The 18457-nt window shown below is 41.5% G+C and overlaps 1 protein-coding gene across 1 annotated transcript in view; it reads right to left on the reverse strand.

Annotated features, from left to right (window-relative positions):
• The window catches only part of LOC140561350 (aryl hydrocarbon receptor-like), a 35871-nt gene extending 22695 nt beyond the window's left edge, over positions 1-13176 (reverse strand). The window contains exons 1-2 of the mRNA XM_072686507.1: positions 12660-13176; positions 9053-9240 (exon numbers count right to left, since the gene is read on the reverse strand). Of these exons, the coding sequence (XP_072542608.1) occupies positions 9053-9240; positions 12660-12700 (229 nt within the window). The 5' untranslated portion in view covers positions 12701-13176. The remainder of the gene's footprint in view (positions 1-9052; positions 9241-12659) is intronic.
• Between the last annotated feature and the right edge of the window lie 5281 nt (positions 13177-18457).

An 18457-nucleotide genomic window follows, 5' to 3' on the forward strand; every position in this document is an offset into this window, starting at 1 on the left:
CTATAAAGCCCCCCAGCATTGAGCTGTGGAGCAGAGGAACTGTGTTCCCTGGAATGATGGTGGTGCTCCATCAAGTAGTTTTGGGATAAGCTGGGGAGTTGGGGATGAGCTGGGGAGTTGGGGATGAGATAGGGTGCTGATCATCCAACACTGTGACCTCTCTGACGCTCTTGTTGCTGAATGCAGTCAAATCCTCACACAAATGCTCCTCTAAAATCTTGTAGTAACCCTTGATTTCAGAAGAAACATAGAATGAGCAGGTATCCCAATACTTACATCCATAGATTGTACTTATCACAATACATTACAATGGTAAAGCAGCAGTACAGCCACAAATGTTGTTTCTGCTGGCAGTTCTAAAAAATGTTGAAAAATGTTCTAAATGTTTGAGGCGTGTGATATGATTATGTAATGAATATATGATTTTGTAATGAAATCTCTAAATGCAACTGTTGAAATTCAAAGTCCAAAGATGCTTCCTACAGGAGAGTAATAATACTGTAAACGGTAAACTGGTGTTTGCATACAAATGTGACCATAAAGCTGGACATCCTACTTTTTACAACTGGATTAAGCAGCTGTGCAGTGTTTCTTTGCAGCCTGTTAATCCTACATGCAATCCTGGAATGTATCCAACTGTATTTAAATCTCATAGATTGATATTTACCAGAAAACATAAAAATTGCTTTAAACGGTTGCTGTACCCCTGCCTATCGGATGTAGACGAAGTCTTCAAACTCTACTTGTCGTTTCTCCTCCACTGTGCTATTGCATCATGGCCAATTTGCATGTATGCATTTGCGTACAGACAGGTGGCTTTTTGCTTCTGCTTAAATTTGTGTCTTTTTGTATTGCTCTACTTGTATATTCGGGTTTATTAATAGCTCATTCACTATTTGTCAGTTTATATTCTTCTCTTTTGTTGCTGGTCATTCATATACTCTCTTACCTGTAACTGTCTCAAGCTGAATTGTTGTTTTTTTCCTCCGGTGAACTAGTTCTTCTCATAATATAATAAGAGAGCTTCAGTTTGGTTATCTGGGCTTCCAGTGAGAGGTGGTGATTTATTTCATCAAGGATCAGGGATACTTCAAAATCTCTGGTTTATTAAAAGAACATGTTTGGCCCATTTCTAGATTTGAATAAAATGGGCCAAAAAATTATAGTTTACAACCTTAGAACTGAAAAGGCTCTTAGTCCTGAATGAGAAATGATTGAATCCATACAAGACACTCCTGTCTTTAGTAAACAAGTGTTATTAATTTGTCAAATCTGAGCAAAAGTATTAGACTTTTATTATATCTGTACTAAAACTCAAGTGGAGACACATCAGACTACTGAGGTCTGTATCTCAGGAGACAGATTTGAGCAGCAGGAGACTTGCGCTAAAGTCTTCATTGTCTTTTCCATCTCATTGATGTCTTGGAGAAACTACAGAGATGCTAAGAAGATCTCCTTTTTTAGTTTTCTGTCCTCCGAGTGGCTTCTTGGTGGAAACAGCCATTATTGAGCCAGTCATACTTCAGGACTTATTTATTAATCAGCAATCTGGTGCTGTTTGAGCATCTTTAGCCACCATTAAGTTCTCTTCAGCTCTTTAAGCCCTGTCTTTTATCCAAGACATGTTCGGTGTCTGAAGTGATAAGGCTGCTCACTACTCACACCTCACCAGTTAGCATTCCATTACTTGTTTCTGTAACTTCCTCTCCAGCCACCATCACTTGTTAGCTACAGTACACTAGCCTGCAGACGTAGAGAAGCAAACTTTGGACATACTTTGGCTGATTGACCATGTTAGGAAGTCAGGCTAGGATTGCAAAAGTACACACCAGAAGCTAATCATGCACAGGACCACTACAGACCTAACACACCACCGTTGCCATTGCAGTAACTGCAGTGCTGAGAATGACCCTCCACCCAAATAATAGCTGCTCTGTGGTGGTACTGTGGGGTCCTGACCATTGAAGAACAGGGTGAAAGGAGACTAACAAAGCATGCAGAGAAACAGATGGACTACAAAGTGGAGCTGATATGAAGGGCAGAGTTCTCTCCAAACTCGTTATGGTTATAATATTCTGATTTGATTGTGTAGATTGTGTTAATCTATATCTCATGGCAGTATACATACTGTTTATCACAATAAATATAAACCAGATTGGACCCACTTATTAAAATATGTTTCATTTGATAAAATAAAATCTGCTTTGTGGTGGTAACCTCATGCTCCGGGGTAGGTTTGCAGTCAGTGGTGAACAAAGTGGATGGAATAACGAAGAAGGAGGCTACCTCCTTTTTCAGCATAACCACAAACCATCAGCTAGATGGCTGAAGCTTGGGCACAGTGGGATGGGTGGTTGTGTAATGGATCAAGCAGGCGAACATTAAGCTTTTGGAATGGCCTTCCCAAAGTTCTAACCTCATACTTATCGAAAAATATATGGACGGTGCTTAAAAGTCGGGCCTGTGCCAGAAAACCACCAAATTTAACTGAACTCTACCAATTATTTTAAGAAGAGTGGTCGAATATCCAACCCGATTTCTACCAAGAACTTGTGTAGGCTGGGTAAGAGATAAATTACTAATTTAACCACAGGTTAGTTATTCTGTATGTACATTTTTGGCCTTATCTTTATATTATATTACTTTGACCAAATAAAACTGCAGCAAATCTGCACCAAATTACTGTTTATTTCTGTTAAACATGTATGCTGTCAATCATTGAAAGCCCAATACTGCCCTTAGCCTTCATGACCATGAGGAGTGTACGTGAACCTCAACTGTATTTCTCCTCTTAGGTGCACACACAGTTTTAGACAATTATCTACTAGCCTGCAGTCTGCTCTGCTTGTAGCTTCCGAGGCAAGATTGTTGCATGCAGCCCAGCATATTTATTTTTTTCGCTTGCATACACGTTTGAGTGCATATGTGTATGTATGTTAATTATGCCAACAGAAAGTGAATGGAAAACACTCCCTCTGACTGACGAGGCTTAAATATAGCCCTCTGCTATTCCCTGGGCCTCAGTGAATGAGCATGCAACACTCACGCCACACACTGCTCACACATGGCTGCTTCAAATTTGAGTGTAAACCCGAACACACATACACAGAGTGCCTGGCGAACATAAACGAAGCACTGTAGATGTTTGATTGAGATGCCTTGACCATGGCTTGCTGGTGGACAGTGCTTCTGGGAGTGGAGTGTGGAAGGGAGGAGCACTCAACGCTTTCTGTCAGTCTCCATGCTGGACTGGGAAAACAGGGGGTTGCCCCACTTACAGGGAAGGGGGAGGGGCCATTGAAGAGCAGCTAACACCGATTATGTGCTTTGTCATGTGGGATCGAGCATCTAAAAGAGAGCTGGGGAGAGAAAGAGTGTGGACAGATAAGCAAGAAGAAACTAGAGCTACTCGATATAGACCAAATTCTAGTATTGCCGTAATATTTTGGATGTGATACACCATGCAGTTTATTAAAACGCACTGGTGAATCGATGTGACATGACCAGTGACTGGCCTGGCATAATTTTGACCCACATAGTTTAGTTTTGATGCATTATATGGATAACTTGATTCATTATAACACCCACATTAACACTGATCTGGAACTGTGATTGGTCTGGTCTGGACGCTGATGGCACACAGGGGTTATTTGCATATTGCAACACTCGATATAGCAATCATTAAAGAAAAATCTCATTAAGATTTAGCCTAGATTTAGAGCTAAGCGGAGCTAACCCCTTAACACAGAAAGGCTTATTACACACTAAGTTGTATTAGTCAGTACAGGGACTTCAGTACAAACTGGTGGGGCTATTCTTTGGTAATAAAAGTTTGTAATAACACATTCGGCCAGCCAGCGGGCCATAAGCTGTTAGAGGGGCTTACGTCGCCAACAAATACTAAAAGTCAATAGTCACTCTATATTGCTATATGTCCAGGTCTTGACTAAGAAATCAATAAGACGATGTGCAAGTATCAACAGTAGAGTAGGACAATATTATATTATGCTTTTCTGGGTGTGTCGTAAATATTGTCTGAATGTAGTGCTAAAAATTATGAGTGAAAATCATTGTGCTGAGATTTTCTGAGGGCAGTTTTGGAAATCTGGCACTGCAGTGATTCCACTACATATATATTTTGCAGTGGTGGCCTGCTTTCTATGAAACGAGGTTCTGCAATTACAACTTCTAAACTCTGCAGAGGGCTTTTAATTTGAAACGACAGGAAGTAAGGATGCGATAAAGCCCAACCCAGTCTGCATATCTCTACGCAGCCAACATGAGGGAGAGAGAAATAATGCCAGGTTCACGTGCTATCGAAACTATGGTAAATGAGTTGAGTTATAACCTTTTAATATGGCAAAGAGACGACTGAATCAGTATGTTTTTTTGGATTTTATTGCTGCTACTTTGCACATCCTTGGTTTTAAATGTGACAAGAAAAATATATTGGACTTCATCTTAATATTTTATATTAGCAGGACAGTTCATTTAAACAGTGAAATTTTGCATTAAGTTATTCATCTTTATTGTCTTCATTGTAAGTTAGCAAATGCATAAAAACTAAATTGAATGATTTGGGAATTGAGCGGTTCCATAAACAGAATAATTGATTATTAATTTAAATAATCGATAGATTATTCATAAATATCAAAATAATAGTTTGTTGCGTTTTTTTTAACCCTATAAAAAGTTAAACTTCATATTCTCTATTACAAACAAGCTTCTTTATGGAAACCAAAAGTGGTTCTTCTTTTGAATCTCTTAAGGACCATTTGTAGCAGCTGTAGAGACATTGATAGTATTTGGTTATCAAAGAAAACCGTTTGATTTCCTGCAAGTTAAAAAGCAGTCTTTAAGAATTTGGTTTCTAGTTAAATGGTAGCTGGTAACCAACTTCTTCTCCACCAGTCGATATTATACAGTATTAAGCTACAATATAGAGCATCACACTTTAGCTTACATCAAAGATCTAGGTCATCGATCAATATTTTTCCACTTGAATGGATACATCTTCAGTTAAAACATCTTTAAAAACTGATGCTCTTCTTCCTGATGACCTTATTCAGCTCCAGCAATCACTGCTGCTATGTTGTAATTTATTGACAGGTTACCACACAATCATACCAGACGTTGCCTGGGGCCATGGCTTGTGAAATGTTGCGCAGGAGACATGTGAGAAGGAAGATTCACATGATTCCAGGCATGTACTGTTTTCCAGGAATCTCAGGAGTGCGCTAATAGGCTTAGCTGCTGTAGCTATGCAAAGACCTGACCCAACTACTTTCACCACTTTGGCCACACAGGACAGAGGTGGGGCTACAGGCCTTCTTCTAACCTCAAATGTTGTCACCTCTTATCCCTTTGCACCCTCTGAAATGGGTCATCTGTTGCTCAGAAAGTGCACCCTAATCCTCTTTGATAGCTTAATGACAAAAACTGCCCCTCTCTCTGGTTCACGGTTTAAAGCAAGCGTCTCTCTTCTTTGAAGGCCTTCTTCCTTCTTAAGCACCCTGTTGACTGTAATCAATGAGGTGAGGACACACGGGTGAAGGATGATTGAATGTTTGATGCGTAGTCGGAAGGATATGAGCTATGCCCTGGAGCTGAATCCATTAGAGCCAGGAAGGACAAGTCAAGTGGATCAACCTAGAATGAATCAACAAATTCGGTTCAATAGAATTTGACAGGTGTCCTCATTTTTTTGTGGAGATGATGAACCTAATGGTGACAGTTTCTTGGTTGGCTTTTACTTGCTGTAGTTGATCAGACTTGAAGAGAGGACAGCAAGAATGCTGTTTTATTATTGGTGTAGTATGGCTAGACAAAAATATGCCTAAATCAGGCCAATCTAACATCTTGGTGGCGATACATTCAGGTCAGTCCATTTTAATTGGTTAAAATCTTCCACTAGTGTAGTCACCATACTGGCATGACCAAAATGGATAGTAAAATGGGTCAGCAAGTGAAACCGGAGCGTTCTGTGTGCTTCTGTGTGCTACTGTGTTTCCTGCCACAAGTTAAAAGAAGTACAAAACTGCCTAATTTGGTTAAATGCACTGCATAAATTATATGAGCCAGTGATGTGTAGGTAATTGTTAGGCATGTGCCAATATAAAAACTTGAGTAGAATTGCCTAACCTTCTGTATAGCCAGGAAAAGGAAAGTGGAACCCTTTTTGGTGCTATGTAAGACCTATTTATGAATCTTTTGACCAGGCGAAGAACCATTCACTCATCCAACTGCTTATGAGTAGTCACTGTCCTGCATAGAACCAGCCTCAAGTATTGCCTTTATCCATTCGTTAGTCTGCTACTGTAGCGTGCTCTGCTAACTCGTGCGGACTGTGGAAGGTGTGGCCTCATGGTTATTTTATGTATTTCATGGCTGGGGCAGTGACGCGGTTGATGCAGGCGGTGCTTTGCAGTCAGGGGCGCATCGAGACCCTTTGCCGTTCACACTAGAGGAATAACAGAATGTGAATTGAGTGATCGGGTTGCAGCGAATACAATGCAGTGTATCCTGTTCACACCTGTACTTTGTGCTGGCCACTTATGTTTGGATCACCCAGGATGCCAAGTGTAAACGGGGTTACGGTGTGACATCTAAAAACTGCAATTACAGCATCACATCTTTCTAAAATCATGTTAAGAATACTAAAATATGTAAATTATTTCAATACCATAACTACTTTATAGTATTCACAAACAATTTGTAGGTAAAGCCTTGGCTCCATTCGTCTGCTACAGTAACAGAAGGACGGGTGTCTGACAAAAAAGAGGAGGCAGCTGGGTGGGATAATGCTATGCAAAAGATTATACAGGCTCTGAAAGGCTTTGTTCAAGTTGGACACCAATTCCACTGCATTCAAAGAGAGATTGCAAAGCACCACAACGCAGGGTTGTATGCCGCTATTGTGAGTCCAACATCATTATGAAACAGGAGCTGCTTACATGTGGACTTTTGGTGTAACTGAAGGCCTCATATCATCCTCTGTGGTTTACACCGGAAAATGTAAAACTGCCACAACACTTGAGCTTAAATGACAAATTTGACGTAGCTGTGGTACGAGGACAAACCGTTCTCACAAAAAAATAAATAAACATACTCAATACTAAACCTTCAGTGTGGTGTGCGAGTAGCTGATCCACAGCACTGATCTGCTAAGTCTCTGTTTTCATAACCTCCACACCCCACAGTCCCTTGGTGATGTAATCCAGAGCTGCCGGGGTGAGTGTGTATTGTTTACATACAACAAATTAAAGGTTACTTAAGGCCTTTGAATCAGAAGACCAAACATGACTACACATGTGTAATGCCAATTTTACAAAGCGCAACAGATGTGTCATAAAAGCATATGTTTACAAATGGTTTACTGTATAAGTGTAGCTGTCCAGTCCTGTAAAATACAGTCATGTAGAAAAATGAGGACACCCTATGAAAACCTTTGTCTTTTTTAAATATTTAGATTTTCATTCTGACAATATTAATTTCTTTTAAAAATCTGAAAAATATAAGTAATAGAAATTAGTTGGAACACCCCCACATTTATTACTACTAGTAAAATGCCTAAAATTAGAATGAGGTGCAGCATCAGCGTCAGATGATTAGAACATGGTTAGAGAGGATTTTGGAGGCACCTGTCTTGTTTAAACCTCAGACATTTAGTTTGGTTTGCTCTTGATTGCTAAGATGAGTGGGATCACCATGGCCAGATCCAAAGATCTCTCTCCAAGAGGCCTTCAGAAAGACGGTTGTAGATTCAGATGACTCTGGGAAGGGCTGTAAAACATCTCAGAACACTTACAAATCAGCTCTTGCAGTTTCCATCACCTAAAGCCACAGATGGGTTTTCAAGCAGTTTGGCTTTGGATGGTCTAGCATGTTTGACCCTGGTCCTTCAGTAACATGCACCATAACCGCAAAACACGTGCACTTAAGAATTTGCTTTGAATATTGAGAAAAAAGTAGTCTGTCACTCCCCCTCCGTTTATCCTACCCTCTCCGAGCCCTCAGGACAGATGTTCTGAAACCTCCCAGTCTTAAACAAACACTGCCCACCCTCCATTTCATGAATTTTTTAAGCTCTTGGGTTTCTTTTAATTATTCATGCTTCGAGAGCATCCCGAACCCGCATTGCAGCACTCTCCTTCCAGCGGCCAGCAGAAATATCGACTGCATCACGCCGCCCAGTGTCCTCCACATTTACAAGCGCTTTCCCTCCTCCGCTGCCTCTCCCAATAGCCGATAAGGAGGCTTCGGCTTCTCCGGTTGAGTGAATATCTAAGGTGACGTTGAGGGCCCTGAAATATTCAAGGCTTTTCACAAAGAGCAGAGTTGGAGTGAGTGAGACTGCCACTTTTGGCGGAAGTGTCTCGTAACATCGCAGGCCAGTGTGTAGCCTGGGAGCGATTTTGTTTTGACGTTTGGAGGGACAGGACGCAGTGGGGGCATTTTTACAAGCCTCATTTCCCTGGCCCCAAACAGGGGGAGCATATAATTTGGTCTGAAGGAGTTTGTTCAGTGTACGGTGAAAGGTGCGAAACCACAGTAATACCTACCCTCATATTCCAGTGTTAGTAATGTCATTAATGACAGATTGTAGCGGGTTGGCGGTGCTAGCTTTTAGCCTAGTACCCGTATATGCTTCACTGGCGTCCTCACAGTACACTGTGGTCGTCTGGCTTCCTCCTGTCCTTCTCCAGTCGGTCCAGCATTAGCTTTTACCATTTTTAGCACTGCTTCCATGTTCTCCCAAAGTAGCCGTGAAAGGTATTTGCTAGTGGGCCAGATGTATGTAAATATTGGGGGTGTTTGAGGTTCACAGTTTGTCACTTCTATGTACCGAACTCTCATTCCTCAGCTATACAAAGATAAACACAGTTTCCACTCAAGAGCACCTTTAAATGAAGAGTTAAAAGTATTGAAAGTTGAGAACTTTACTTATAGCCAACACATAGAGAGTGGTACAGCAGCTTTCTAATCAGCACTCTGAATAAGGTTCTTGGAAAACGTACCCATCTCCACAAGGCAGGCCAGTGGTAAGTCTTACCAGAGAAGAAGTTCTTGGCACGCAAGTAACTGACGCTCAGACGGAGGATGGAAAGCTTGTCTAGGCTGGATGTGACCTCTTCAGGGAAAGGCAACAGACTAGCCAGCCGCTCCAGCTCCGAGTTCAGCCGATCTCTGTGACGCTTGGAAGGGTTGGATTTGGCACCTTCGGCTGGAGGCTGCTTGACCCTGATCGAAAGTAGCATGAGGAAACAGTTTAATTCACCACAGGTGGACGACAAAAAGCCTTACTGCACCTCTGAGCTACTTATACCCAACAGTAAATATTTATCAATGTTAGCAACATGAGGACTTATTTAGCAATTAGCCTAGATGAGCGAGGTTAAACCGACTTGGCCAAAAATCACATTTACACAATTTGCCCCTTACACTAATTGTAGTCAGTCAGCCAAGTTTGGTGTCAAAAGCTGCTTTGTTTTGCACTGGAGCTACAAGGTTAATTTAGCTAACAAGTAGCTTATAGCCACTAATTAGCAGTGGGGCCTTCCAGGCCTTCAGAAAAGGCCTGATGATTTCTGGCAGCTAAAATATATGTAGTAGGCTAACTGACCAGGCTTGTGGTCAGTTGTCTGATTTATAAAATGGTGACAGCAGCAGCTGGTAATGTCTAATGTGTATGTCTATATGTACTATCCCCCCATACGTTTCTAGTTGTATCATCATGATTTATTTCAGGATTTCTTTTCTATCTACATAAGCCATAGCTAATCAGCTAATCAGCTAAGCTAACTTTTGGTCATTTGGTCATTCTAGATTAGACAGGAATGTTTAAAGCTTGATTGAAAGCCACGTGAAACTTGTAACAGACATAAGTACGTGTTTTTTTGTGTATACTTGCTGTTTAACAGTCTTATTCAGTCCTGGTTAGAATATCACTTCTATGTCGTACGTGACATCTTTTGGGACAAAACTGGGTCCCACCAATTTGAAAGTCGTGGCGGGCTTGGATGTTTTTTCTGTTAGTCCGTAATTGTGTTGATGGTTGTGTTCTACCACTGAGTTCCTCTGAGCTTGTTTAGCTGTGGTCTACTTAGGTGCTACTGAGATACAACTGAAAATCTTCACAAATCTTCACAAATGTTACCCTTTTGTTGCAGACTAGTACTTGCAAAACAAGTATTCTTTGATCTCCCAAGTGGTGCAAGGATTTCTGGTTTGATCCCTTACGATGCCACAGCCACCTATGGGGTGAGTGGGATGGTCAGCACAGGCACTTGTTAGCTGCCATAACAGATTTGATACTTAGCACTAGATTAGCAGCTTCTTATCATGTTCTTTGGAGAAAGCACATGCTAACTTTCATCCTCCCGGAATTGACAACAAGTTCTGGCAGCTGGATGGCCAATGGGAATGAATAATAACTAAGTTTACTTTTTTTTTTTTTTTTCATTCACAAAAGTCATTGTGGACTGGAAATCCCAGAGGGTCCCCTTCTGATGCTTGCTTTTTGACAGTATTTACAGTATTGGCCACTGTTAATTAGCATCATATTGGCCTAGATCATCACACTCATGCCTTATGCTGTGGTGAGTTATATCAGTTTAAGTAATTAATTAATTCGCTTATATGGTTTCTGACACTGTAAATTATAAAAATGGTCAGAAAGTACAGAAATAATCAGACTTCAGGTACAGCTACCTTTATATTTTAACTATGCAACAATACCTGTCTTGACTGATAGACAGGGGCTCTGCCAGGGGTTTTGGGCCCCATGAAAAGATATTATACTGGGCCACACAACTCTAACATTTCTGCCAAAATACTGAATTAATATATTTTAGAGCACCTTAGAATTGTTTTAACCACCCCTAATATGGGCCAATTGGCCATCACTTCACATTCAATTGAAAATCCTGTTGACTATTTAAACATTTATTGAAGATGGAATATGTAACATGTGAAATGTTGTATATGATGTGATGTATATATTTTGATTTATTGTAGCATATCATAAAATCCCATTAAAGCTCACGAAGCCCAGGGACAGTACCCGATGTGAAGCCGTAGCTATAGGTCAGAGCATAGAATAGAAATCCTTGCCATCACCCAAGGTTACCTTCTGCTCCACTGCCCTGATGCACACGATATCCCATATCCCAAGATAGTTTCATACATTTCTGTCAAGTCTCTCTGAGTGCATCTCCCAGGGGTAGGGGCCACATCGTGCTTTATGTCGCCCAATGGAGTGTGAGTGCCATAGGTAATAATGGATCTAGACACCTACATACTGAAAGGGCTGCACGAGTGTTAGTGCAGTAAATAATGAATGATGTTCAAAAACACACCGATAAAGTCAAATACAGTATGTGGATTATCTCATTACAATGGTGCATGTTATGGTCTGGAAAATACAGTATATGTAACTGAACAGTGTTGAAGTGACAGGGTTGAAGCATCTCCAAAACGTCAAGGCTTGTTGGGTGCTCCTGGCTAGCTGAGATCCGAGGAAGGACAAACCATGAACTGGTAAAAGGGTCTTTGCCGCCCAAGATGCATCAATACTGGAGGGCAGTGAAGGCTATCGCATCTGGTCTGAGCAGTCAGAAGGGCTAATGAGGCATAAGAAATTGTTCATGATGGTTACAGGAGTAAGGTGCCACAGCACACAAAACACAGTGCAGTCGGAGTGCCCATGCTAACACCTGTCCACCATCATAAGTGCCTACAATACAACCTTCAGAACTGGAATAGTAGAAGGTCACCTGGTCGGATGAGTACTGTTCTTTTGACAACCAGACAGCCAGGTGAGCATGCTCTGTTTACCTGTGGGAGTCTCTGGAAGAAGTGCCAGACACCACAAAACATTTTCATAGGTCTTACAGAGTGAGCATATTAAGCATAGGTCATAATGTTTTATTATTTATTATTAAATGCATTATTATACATATATTAACTATGCATGTGTAGGTATTCTGATGCTATTGTAATCATATGGGTAGATTACTTCTTGGGACTTGGGATTTCAGTAAGGTTTCAAGGGCAGTTGGAACATTGCTGTGGAGATTTGATTGCATTCAGCCACGAGAGCATGTTGGATGATGTTGGAGTTCTGCCACTGCAACTCATCCCACAGGGTTGATACTGTACCACTCCAGCCAAAGCTTTGCATCGGACATGATCAGACCTCAGACTGCCAGTGCTTTTCTATGGATCTCCTACAAGCTGCAACTGAAGGCCGGTGTCAGCAATGGGTGCACCTGATGAGTTCACTGATTAGATGAGTACTTTGTCTAATTATTTTTGGACACCTCCTCAGGTTTTGCAGTTCTGCAGTTGTCCAAATGCAACAGCGTGATCATTTCAGGCCATAGCTGAGCTGAGAAAGCCGTAGCAGCCCATGATGATGAACCCATGCACCTTTTGGCTCTCTATTTTGTTTCCCACCCATATTCGGGCACACCTATTCGCTATAATATGACATGCTATAATGTGATTGGCTGTTAGTCGCGGCCCCTTCACATGTGATTCGCTGGTTGCGCCTGTCCCGCCTCTCGTTTTATGACTGACCAATCCTCGCACCTGAAGGGCGTGTCTTGACGGAAAACGGGTGTGAAACAACATAACCGTTAGCTACAGTTTTTACTTACGCTCGCTGCACAGGTTTCCTCCGTTTACGTCCAGCGTACATCCTTCCGCTTCTTTAGACGTAAAAAAAAAAGCAGACAGACGAGAAGCAGCGTCCAAAGTCCTGAAATGGTCCAAATCTGATGCTTTCTTCACAGTTTATAAATCCAACAGCCGCGAAGCTGCAAGAAACGGTGGCTGTGCGTCAAATGACGCACGACGCTCCGCGAAACAGCCAGAAACGTCGTCGAGCCTCAACATCCCTCTAAACAGACCTCTAAAAATACCACAGGAGGGCTTGTTCAGTTAAAAGTTACGGATTGACCGTGTTGATATTGTTTTATCTGTCGTAAAAAAAAAAAAAAAAAAACGACGCGTGAGCAAAGAGGTTTGCTAAAACGTATTTTTAAATATTTTAAATTATTATTATTATTATTATTATTGCTATTACTTTAGTCCTGTCGAATGCAGACGCGCGCACCACTTCAACCCCGTGATCGCGCAGAGCTCGAGCGCAGATTCTCGCGGGAGCGCGCACGTAAAGTGTGTGCGTGCGTGTGTGCGAGAGAAAGAGAGAGAGAGCGAGAGCGTGGTTGATGTGTGTGTGGAGGGTGTGTGTGTGGAGGGTGGGGGGTGGGGGGGGGGAGACGGGCTTGTGATTGGATGAAGGAAGAAAAAAACAAACAAACAAATCTCCTGGATACCAGATACATCCAAGACCTCCAGTCTGCCTCTGATTGGACAAACATAGCGGCTGTCATCGCCAATAAGCCCCCCCCCCCCCTCACTGCTAGCTCCGCCCCCCAGTGCTGTGCTCGGCTGGTAGGGTAGAGGTTTTCTAACTGTACTGATCATCCCTGTAAACTGCTCATCAAACCTGAACTGAAATATGTGACTCGGCTAGTCCAATCAGAGAGAGGCTGTAGCTCTGCTAACCCAATCAGAGAGCGGATGTAGCTCTGCTAACCCAATCAGAGGAAGGCTGTAGCTCTGCTAACCCAATCAGAGGAAGGCTGTAGCTCTGTTGGTCCAATCAGAGAGAGGCTGTAGCTCTGCTAACCCAATCAGAGAGAGGCTGTAGCTCTGTTGGTCCAATCAGAGGAAGGCTGTAGCTCTGTTGGTCCAATCAGAGGAAGGCTGTAGCTCTGTTGGTCCAATCAGAGGAAGGCTATAGCTCTGCTAACCCAATCAGAGGAAGGCTGTAGCTCTGTTGGTCCAATCAGAGGAAGGCTGTAGCTCTGCTAACCCAATCAGAGGAAGGCTGTAGCTCTGCTAACCCAATCAGAGGAAGGCTGTAGCTCTGTTGGTCCAATCAGAGGAAGGCTGTAGCTCTGTTGGTCCAATCAGAGGAAGGCTGTAGCTCTGTTGGTCCAACCAGAGGAAGGCTGTAGCTCTGCTAACCCAATCAGAGGAAGGCTGTAGCTCTGTTGGTCCAACCAGAGGAAGGCTGTAGCTCTGTTGGTCCAACCAGAGGAAGGCTGTAGCTCTGTTGGTCCAACCAGAGGAAGGCTGTAGCTCTGTTGGTCCAATCAGAGAGAGAGGCTGTATGTGGGTCAAGGGGGTTTGGCCTGTAAATAATACAGCAGGAAAAGAGAACAGCGATTAGCGAACTGCACTTTTCCACTATTAATTATTTATTTAGGATAAAATAAAGCTAAAATACAGTCGAAGTGTATTTAATCCTGCCTTCTGAGAAAAGCTGCGTGTGGTCAGAAACACAATTTATTCAGTACAATGAACCTTTTTTTGTGCTTCTATCAACAGTAAGTAAGTAGATTCAGTTCTGATCCACAAGAACTGCTCATGATTGGGCCATTAGATCGTCAGCCTCTTTCTGATTGGACCTTTAGATCTAGAGCCTCCTTCTAGTTAAACCAACATATCTCCAGCCTCCTGCTAATTGGATCAGCACATCTGCAGCCTGATGTGATTCTGATTAGATCATCAAATCCAGTGAGGTTTATTGCTACGTCACATTACACAGGTGTAAAGGAAGGTGTGTGAAAAACGGTCATAAAAAATAACATACACTTATATAGATCACACACACATATATATATATATATATATATATATATATATATATATATATATATATATATATATATACACATTATATACAATATACACACTATATATACTTTCTACTTACAATACTGAGTTTAAAACTGTTTAAATGTATAGATTTGATATAATTTGAAATGTTTACTTTATTTACAAAAACCACTGGATGGGTGTGAATTCAGGTCTTTGTGGGTGCTGTGTGACTTCCAGTGCACTTCCAGTTAGTGTGTTGATACATATGAGATAGCTCGTGGACTGTGGACCGGTACACTGCGCTATTGTTCGTTCAGCAGCCTGATTGCTCGAGAACAGAAGCTGTCTCAGAACCGACTGGTTCTGGTCTTCAAGCTTCTGTACCTCCTGCCGCTGGGCAGCTGTGAGAACAGGCAGTGGTTTGAGTAGGTGGAGTCCTTAATAATCCTCCTTGACTTCCTCAGACAGCAGATGTTGTGTAAATCTATATCTAGAAGGTTTGAAGCTGAACCCCCGATGATACGCTGGGCAGTTCCTGGGCCAGGTGATGATACAGCCTGTCAGAATACTCTCCACCGTGCAGGTGTAGAAGGTCCTGAGTATGCAGGGGTTCATACCAAACCTCCTCAGCTGTCTGAGGTAGAAGAGGCGCTGCAAATCAGATCTTCGGCTTCCTCCTGATTAAAATAGTAAATCTACAGCCTCTTTTTGACTGGACCACCAGATCTAGAGCATCCTTCTGATTAAACCAATGGATCTGTAGAATCCTTCTTACTGGACCACCAGAACTTCAGCCTCCTTTTGATTCAATCAGCAGATCCACAGTCTCTTTTGGATTTGACTTCCAGATCTAGAGCCTGCTTCTGATTCAATTCTGATTGGACTGGCTGATCTACATCCTGCTTCTGGTTGGACCACCAGGGCTTTAGCCTCCTTCTGATCAGACCACCAAAGCATCAGCCTGCTTCTGATTAACCAGCAGATCAACGGCATCCTTCTTAGTGGACCACAACATGTACAGTCTAATTTTTATTGGACCTATAGATCCAAATCTTCCTTCTGATTGGACCAGCAGAGTCACCAATTTCATTACAATCCACCATTCATGATAAACAGTACGGTTTGAGTCACAGGCTGAGTCACAGGCTGCACATCTGATGTGCTTGGTGGGATCTTTACCAGGTAAAATCCTGGACCCAAGGAGCTATATCTGCTCTGCTCTGACTGTTGAGCACACTGACTAACACATGTTTAGGGAAGTTATAGCAGCATCAGCATCACTGTAAAGGCCTACATCTGCAAGTCTCCAACCAAGCAATGGATGACTGCAGAGGTGTGCGTACTGCTGAGTACCCGTAACACAGCCTTTAGGTCAGCCCGAAAAGCCCAGGACACTGCTGGCATGCTGTTTGAAGCAGAGAACCGCATTAGAAAGACTACTGCTCCTCCCAGTGGCCAGGTACTTTGCCTGACCACAGCAGACGTGAGACTGACTCCACACAGAGTCGACCCATTGCTGGAAGGCTGCTGGAAAGGCTGCAGAGGTGTCACACTCACGTAAAAGACTTACTGGAATGAGATAATGTGTCAGTGTTATTTGGGAACAGTGCGGACCAAATAAAGTAGTCCAACAAAATACTAAACATTTTGTGGCCAAGAGCACCACCATCAGGACAACATGAAATCAGCACAGGAAAACATTTGGCTAAAACAGTCTTTCCCAAAGTGAGTCCTGGGGATCCCAAACTCTGCAGTGAGTTTGTGAGAGAGAGAGAGAGAGAGAGAGAGAGAGAGAGAGATAAATGAGTAAGTCATAAAGTTAAGTAAGCTATATCAATAAGAAGGTGAGTAAAAACATTAAGGGCTGAATAAGTCAGTGAGTGAATAAGTCACTGAGGGAGTGAGTTAATAAGTGAGTGAATAAGTCAGTGAGTGAGCGAGTGAGTGAGTGAGTGAATAAGTCAGTGAGTGAGCGAGTGAATGAGTGAGTGAATAAGTCAGTGAGTGAATAAGTCAGTGAGTGAGTGAGTGAATAAGTCACTGAGGGAGTGAGTTAATAAGTGAGTAAATAAGTCAGTGAGTGAGTGAGTGAATAAGTCAGTGAGTGAGCGAGTGAATGAGTGAGTGAATACGTCAGTGAGTGAGCGAGTAAATGAGTGAGTGAATAAGTCAGTGAGTGAGCGAGTGAATGAGTGAGTGAATAAGCCAATGAGTGAGCGAGTAAATAAGTCAGTGAGTGAGTGAGTGAATAAGTCAGTGAGTGAGCGAGTGAATGAGTGAGTGAATACGTCAGTGAGTGAGCGAGTAAATGAGCGAGTGAATAAGTCAGTGAGTGAGCGAGTAAATGAGTGAGTGAATAAGTCAGTGAGTGAGTGAGTGAGTGAGTGAATAAGTCAGTGAGTGAGTGAGTGAATAAGTCAGTGAGTGAGCGAGTAAATGAGTGAGTGAATAAGTCAGTGAGTGAGTGAGTGAGTGAGTAAGCAGGTAAGCACGTCAGTGAGTGAGTGAGCGAGTGAATAAGTGGCTAAGTGAGTGACAGTCAGTCAGTGAAGGTGTCAGTGAGTGAGTACATAATTGGGTAAATAAGTGAGTGTGTAAGTGAGTGTATGAGTGAACGGGTGAATGAGAGAAAGAGTGAGGGAGTTAGTGAATGAATTAGCACTGTAAGGTAGTACACACTAGTAGCTTCACATCTAAAAATCATTGTAAAATGCAAAATGCAACTTTTCAAATTATCCTTTTAAAATGTAACTTTATTTAATTTTATTTCGTTTTTAGAAAGTTCCTCTCCAAGTAAAATCTTATAGAAAATACATACAAAACATACTAAATAATAATAATAATAATAATAATAATTATTATTATTATTATTATATATAATATTATATATTATCTATTATTATTATGTTTATAGTGACACTACAATTCAGAAATGTGCAAATGGACATATCACCAAAACAGTGGCAAAAATGTTCTTAACTTTAAGTGGACGTAAATGTAAGATAATAGAGCATTTCTATTGGTCCACTCATCCAGAATTATTACCCCAGTGTACACAGCAGCTACAAAAAATGGAGAAAACTAAAAACAGACAAAAATGGAGATACCTGTTTTTCATTGGACAGTTGCGAAGTGCAGTGCCTCAGATTTTCTATTAAGCCGCTGTGCACATTCTATTCTTTTTTTGTACATTAAATATCACTTTTATATCATAATTCATATATACCATGATGCATCTGTATCTAGCTACCTATCTATTACACAATTACACCATTATTACACTATTAATACATACATAAACTGCATTGTTTAACTGAATTGTTATAAATGTAATTAGCAAAACTGTATTTATTATATAATTTATAATTAAATGAATATAATATTAATATTATAATTAATATAATAATTAAATTACGTTATCTACGTTTTTTTTTAAAGTTTTATCGCAACATTTATAATAAAATATGACACACCTCACGTTTTATTATTAATGAATTATTTTATTATAATAATAATAATTATTATTATGAGGTCTGTCTGGTCCAGATCCTAATTATAATCTGTGCTTTTATTTTGTTTTAGTTTTTTTTAAGGTTTTAATGCTTTTAAGGCAGTTGTTGGGGCTCACAACAACCACTGGCAGCTTTCAGACCTTCAGTCCACCTTAAATGAAAAACTGCATATTTCCTGACACGCCCATCGAAACACACACACACACACACACACACACACACACACGCACGTACGTACGCACGCACGCGCACGCACGCACCCAGACAAGAGA

The sequence above is a fragment of the Salminus brasiliensis genome, chromosome 8 (genome assembly GCF_030463535.1).
Source record: "Salminus brasiliensis chromosome 8, fSalBra1.hap2, whole genome shotgun sequence".
Classification (NCBI taxonomy): domain Eukaryota; kingdom Metazoa; phylum Chordata; class Actinopteri; order Characiformes; family Bryconidae; genus Salminus; species Salminus brasiliensis.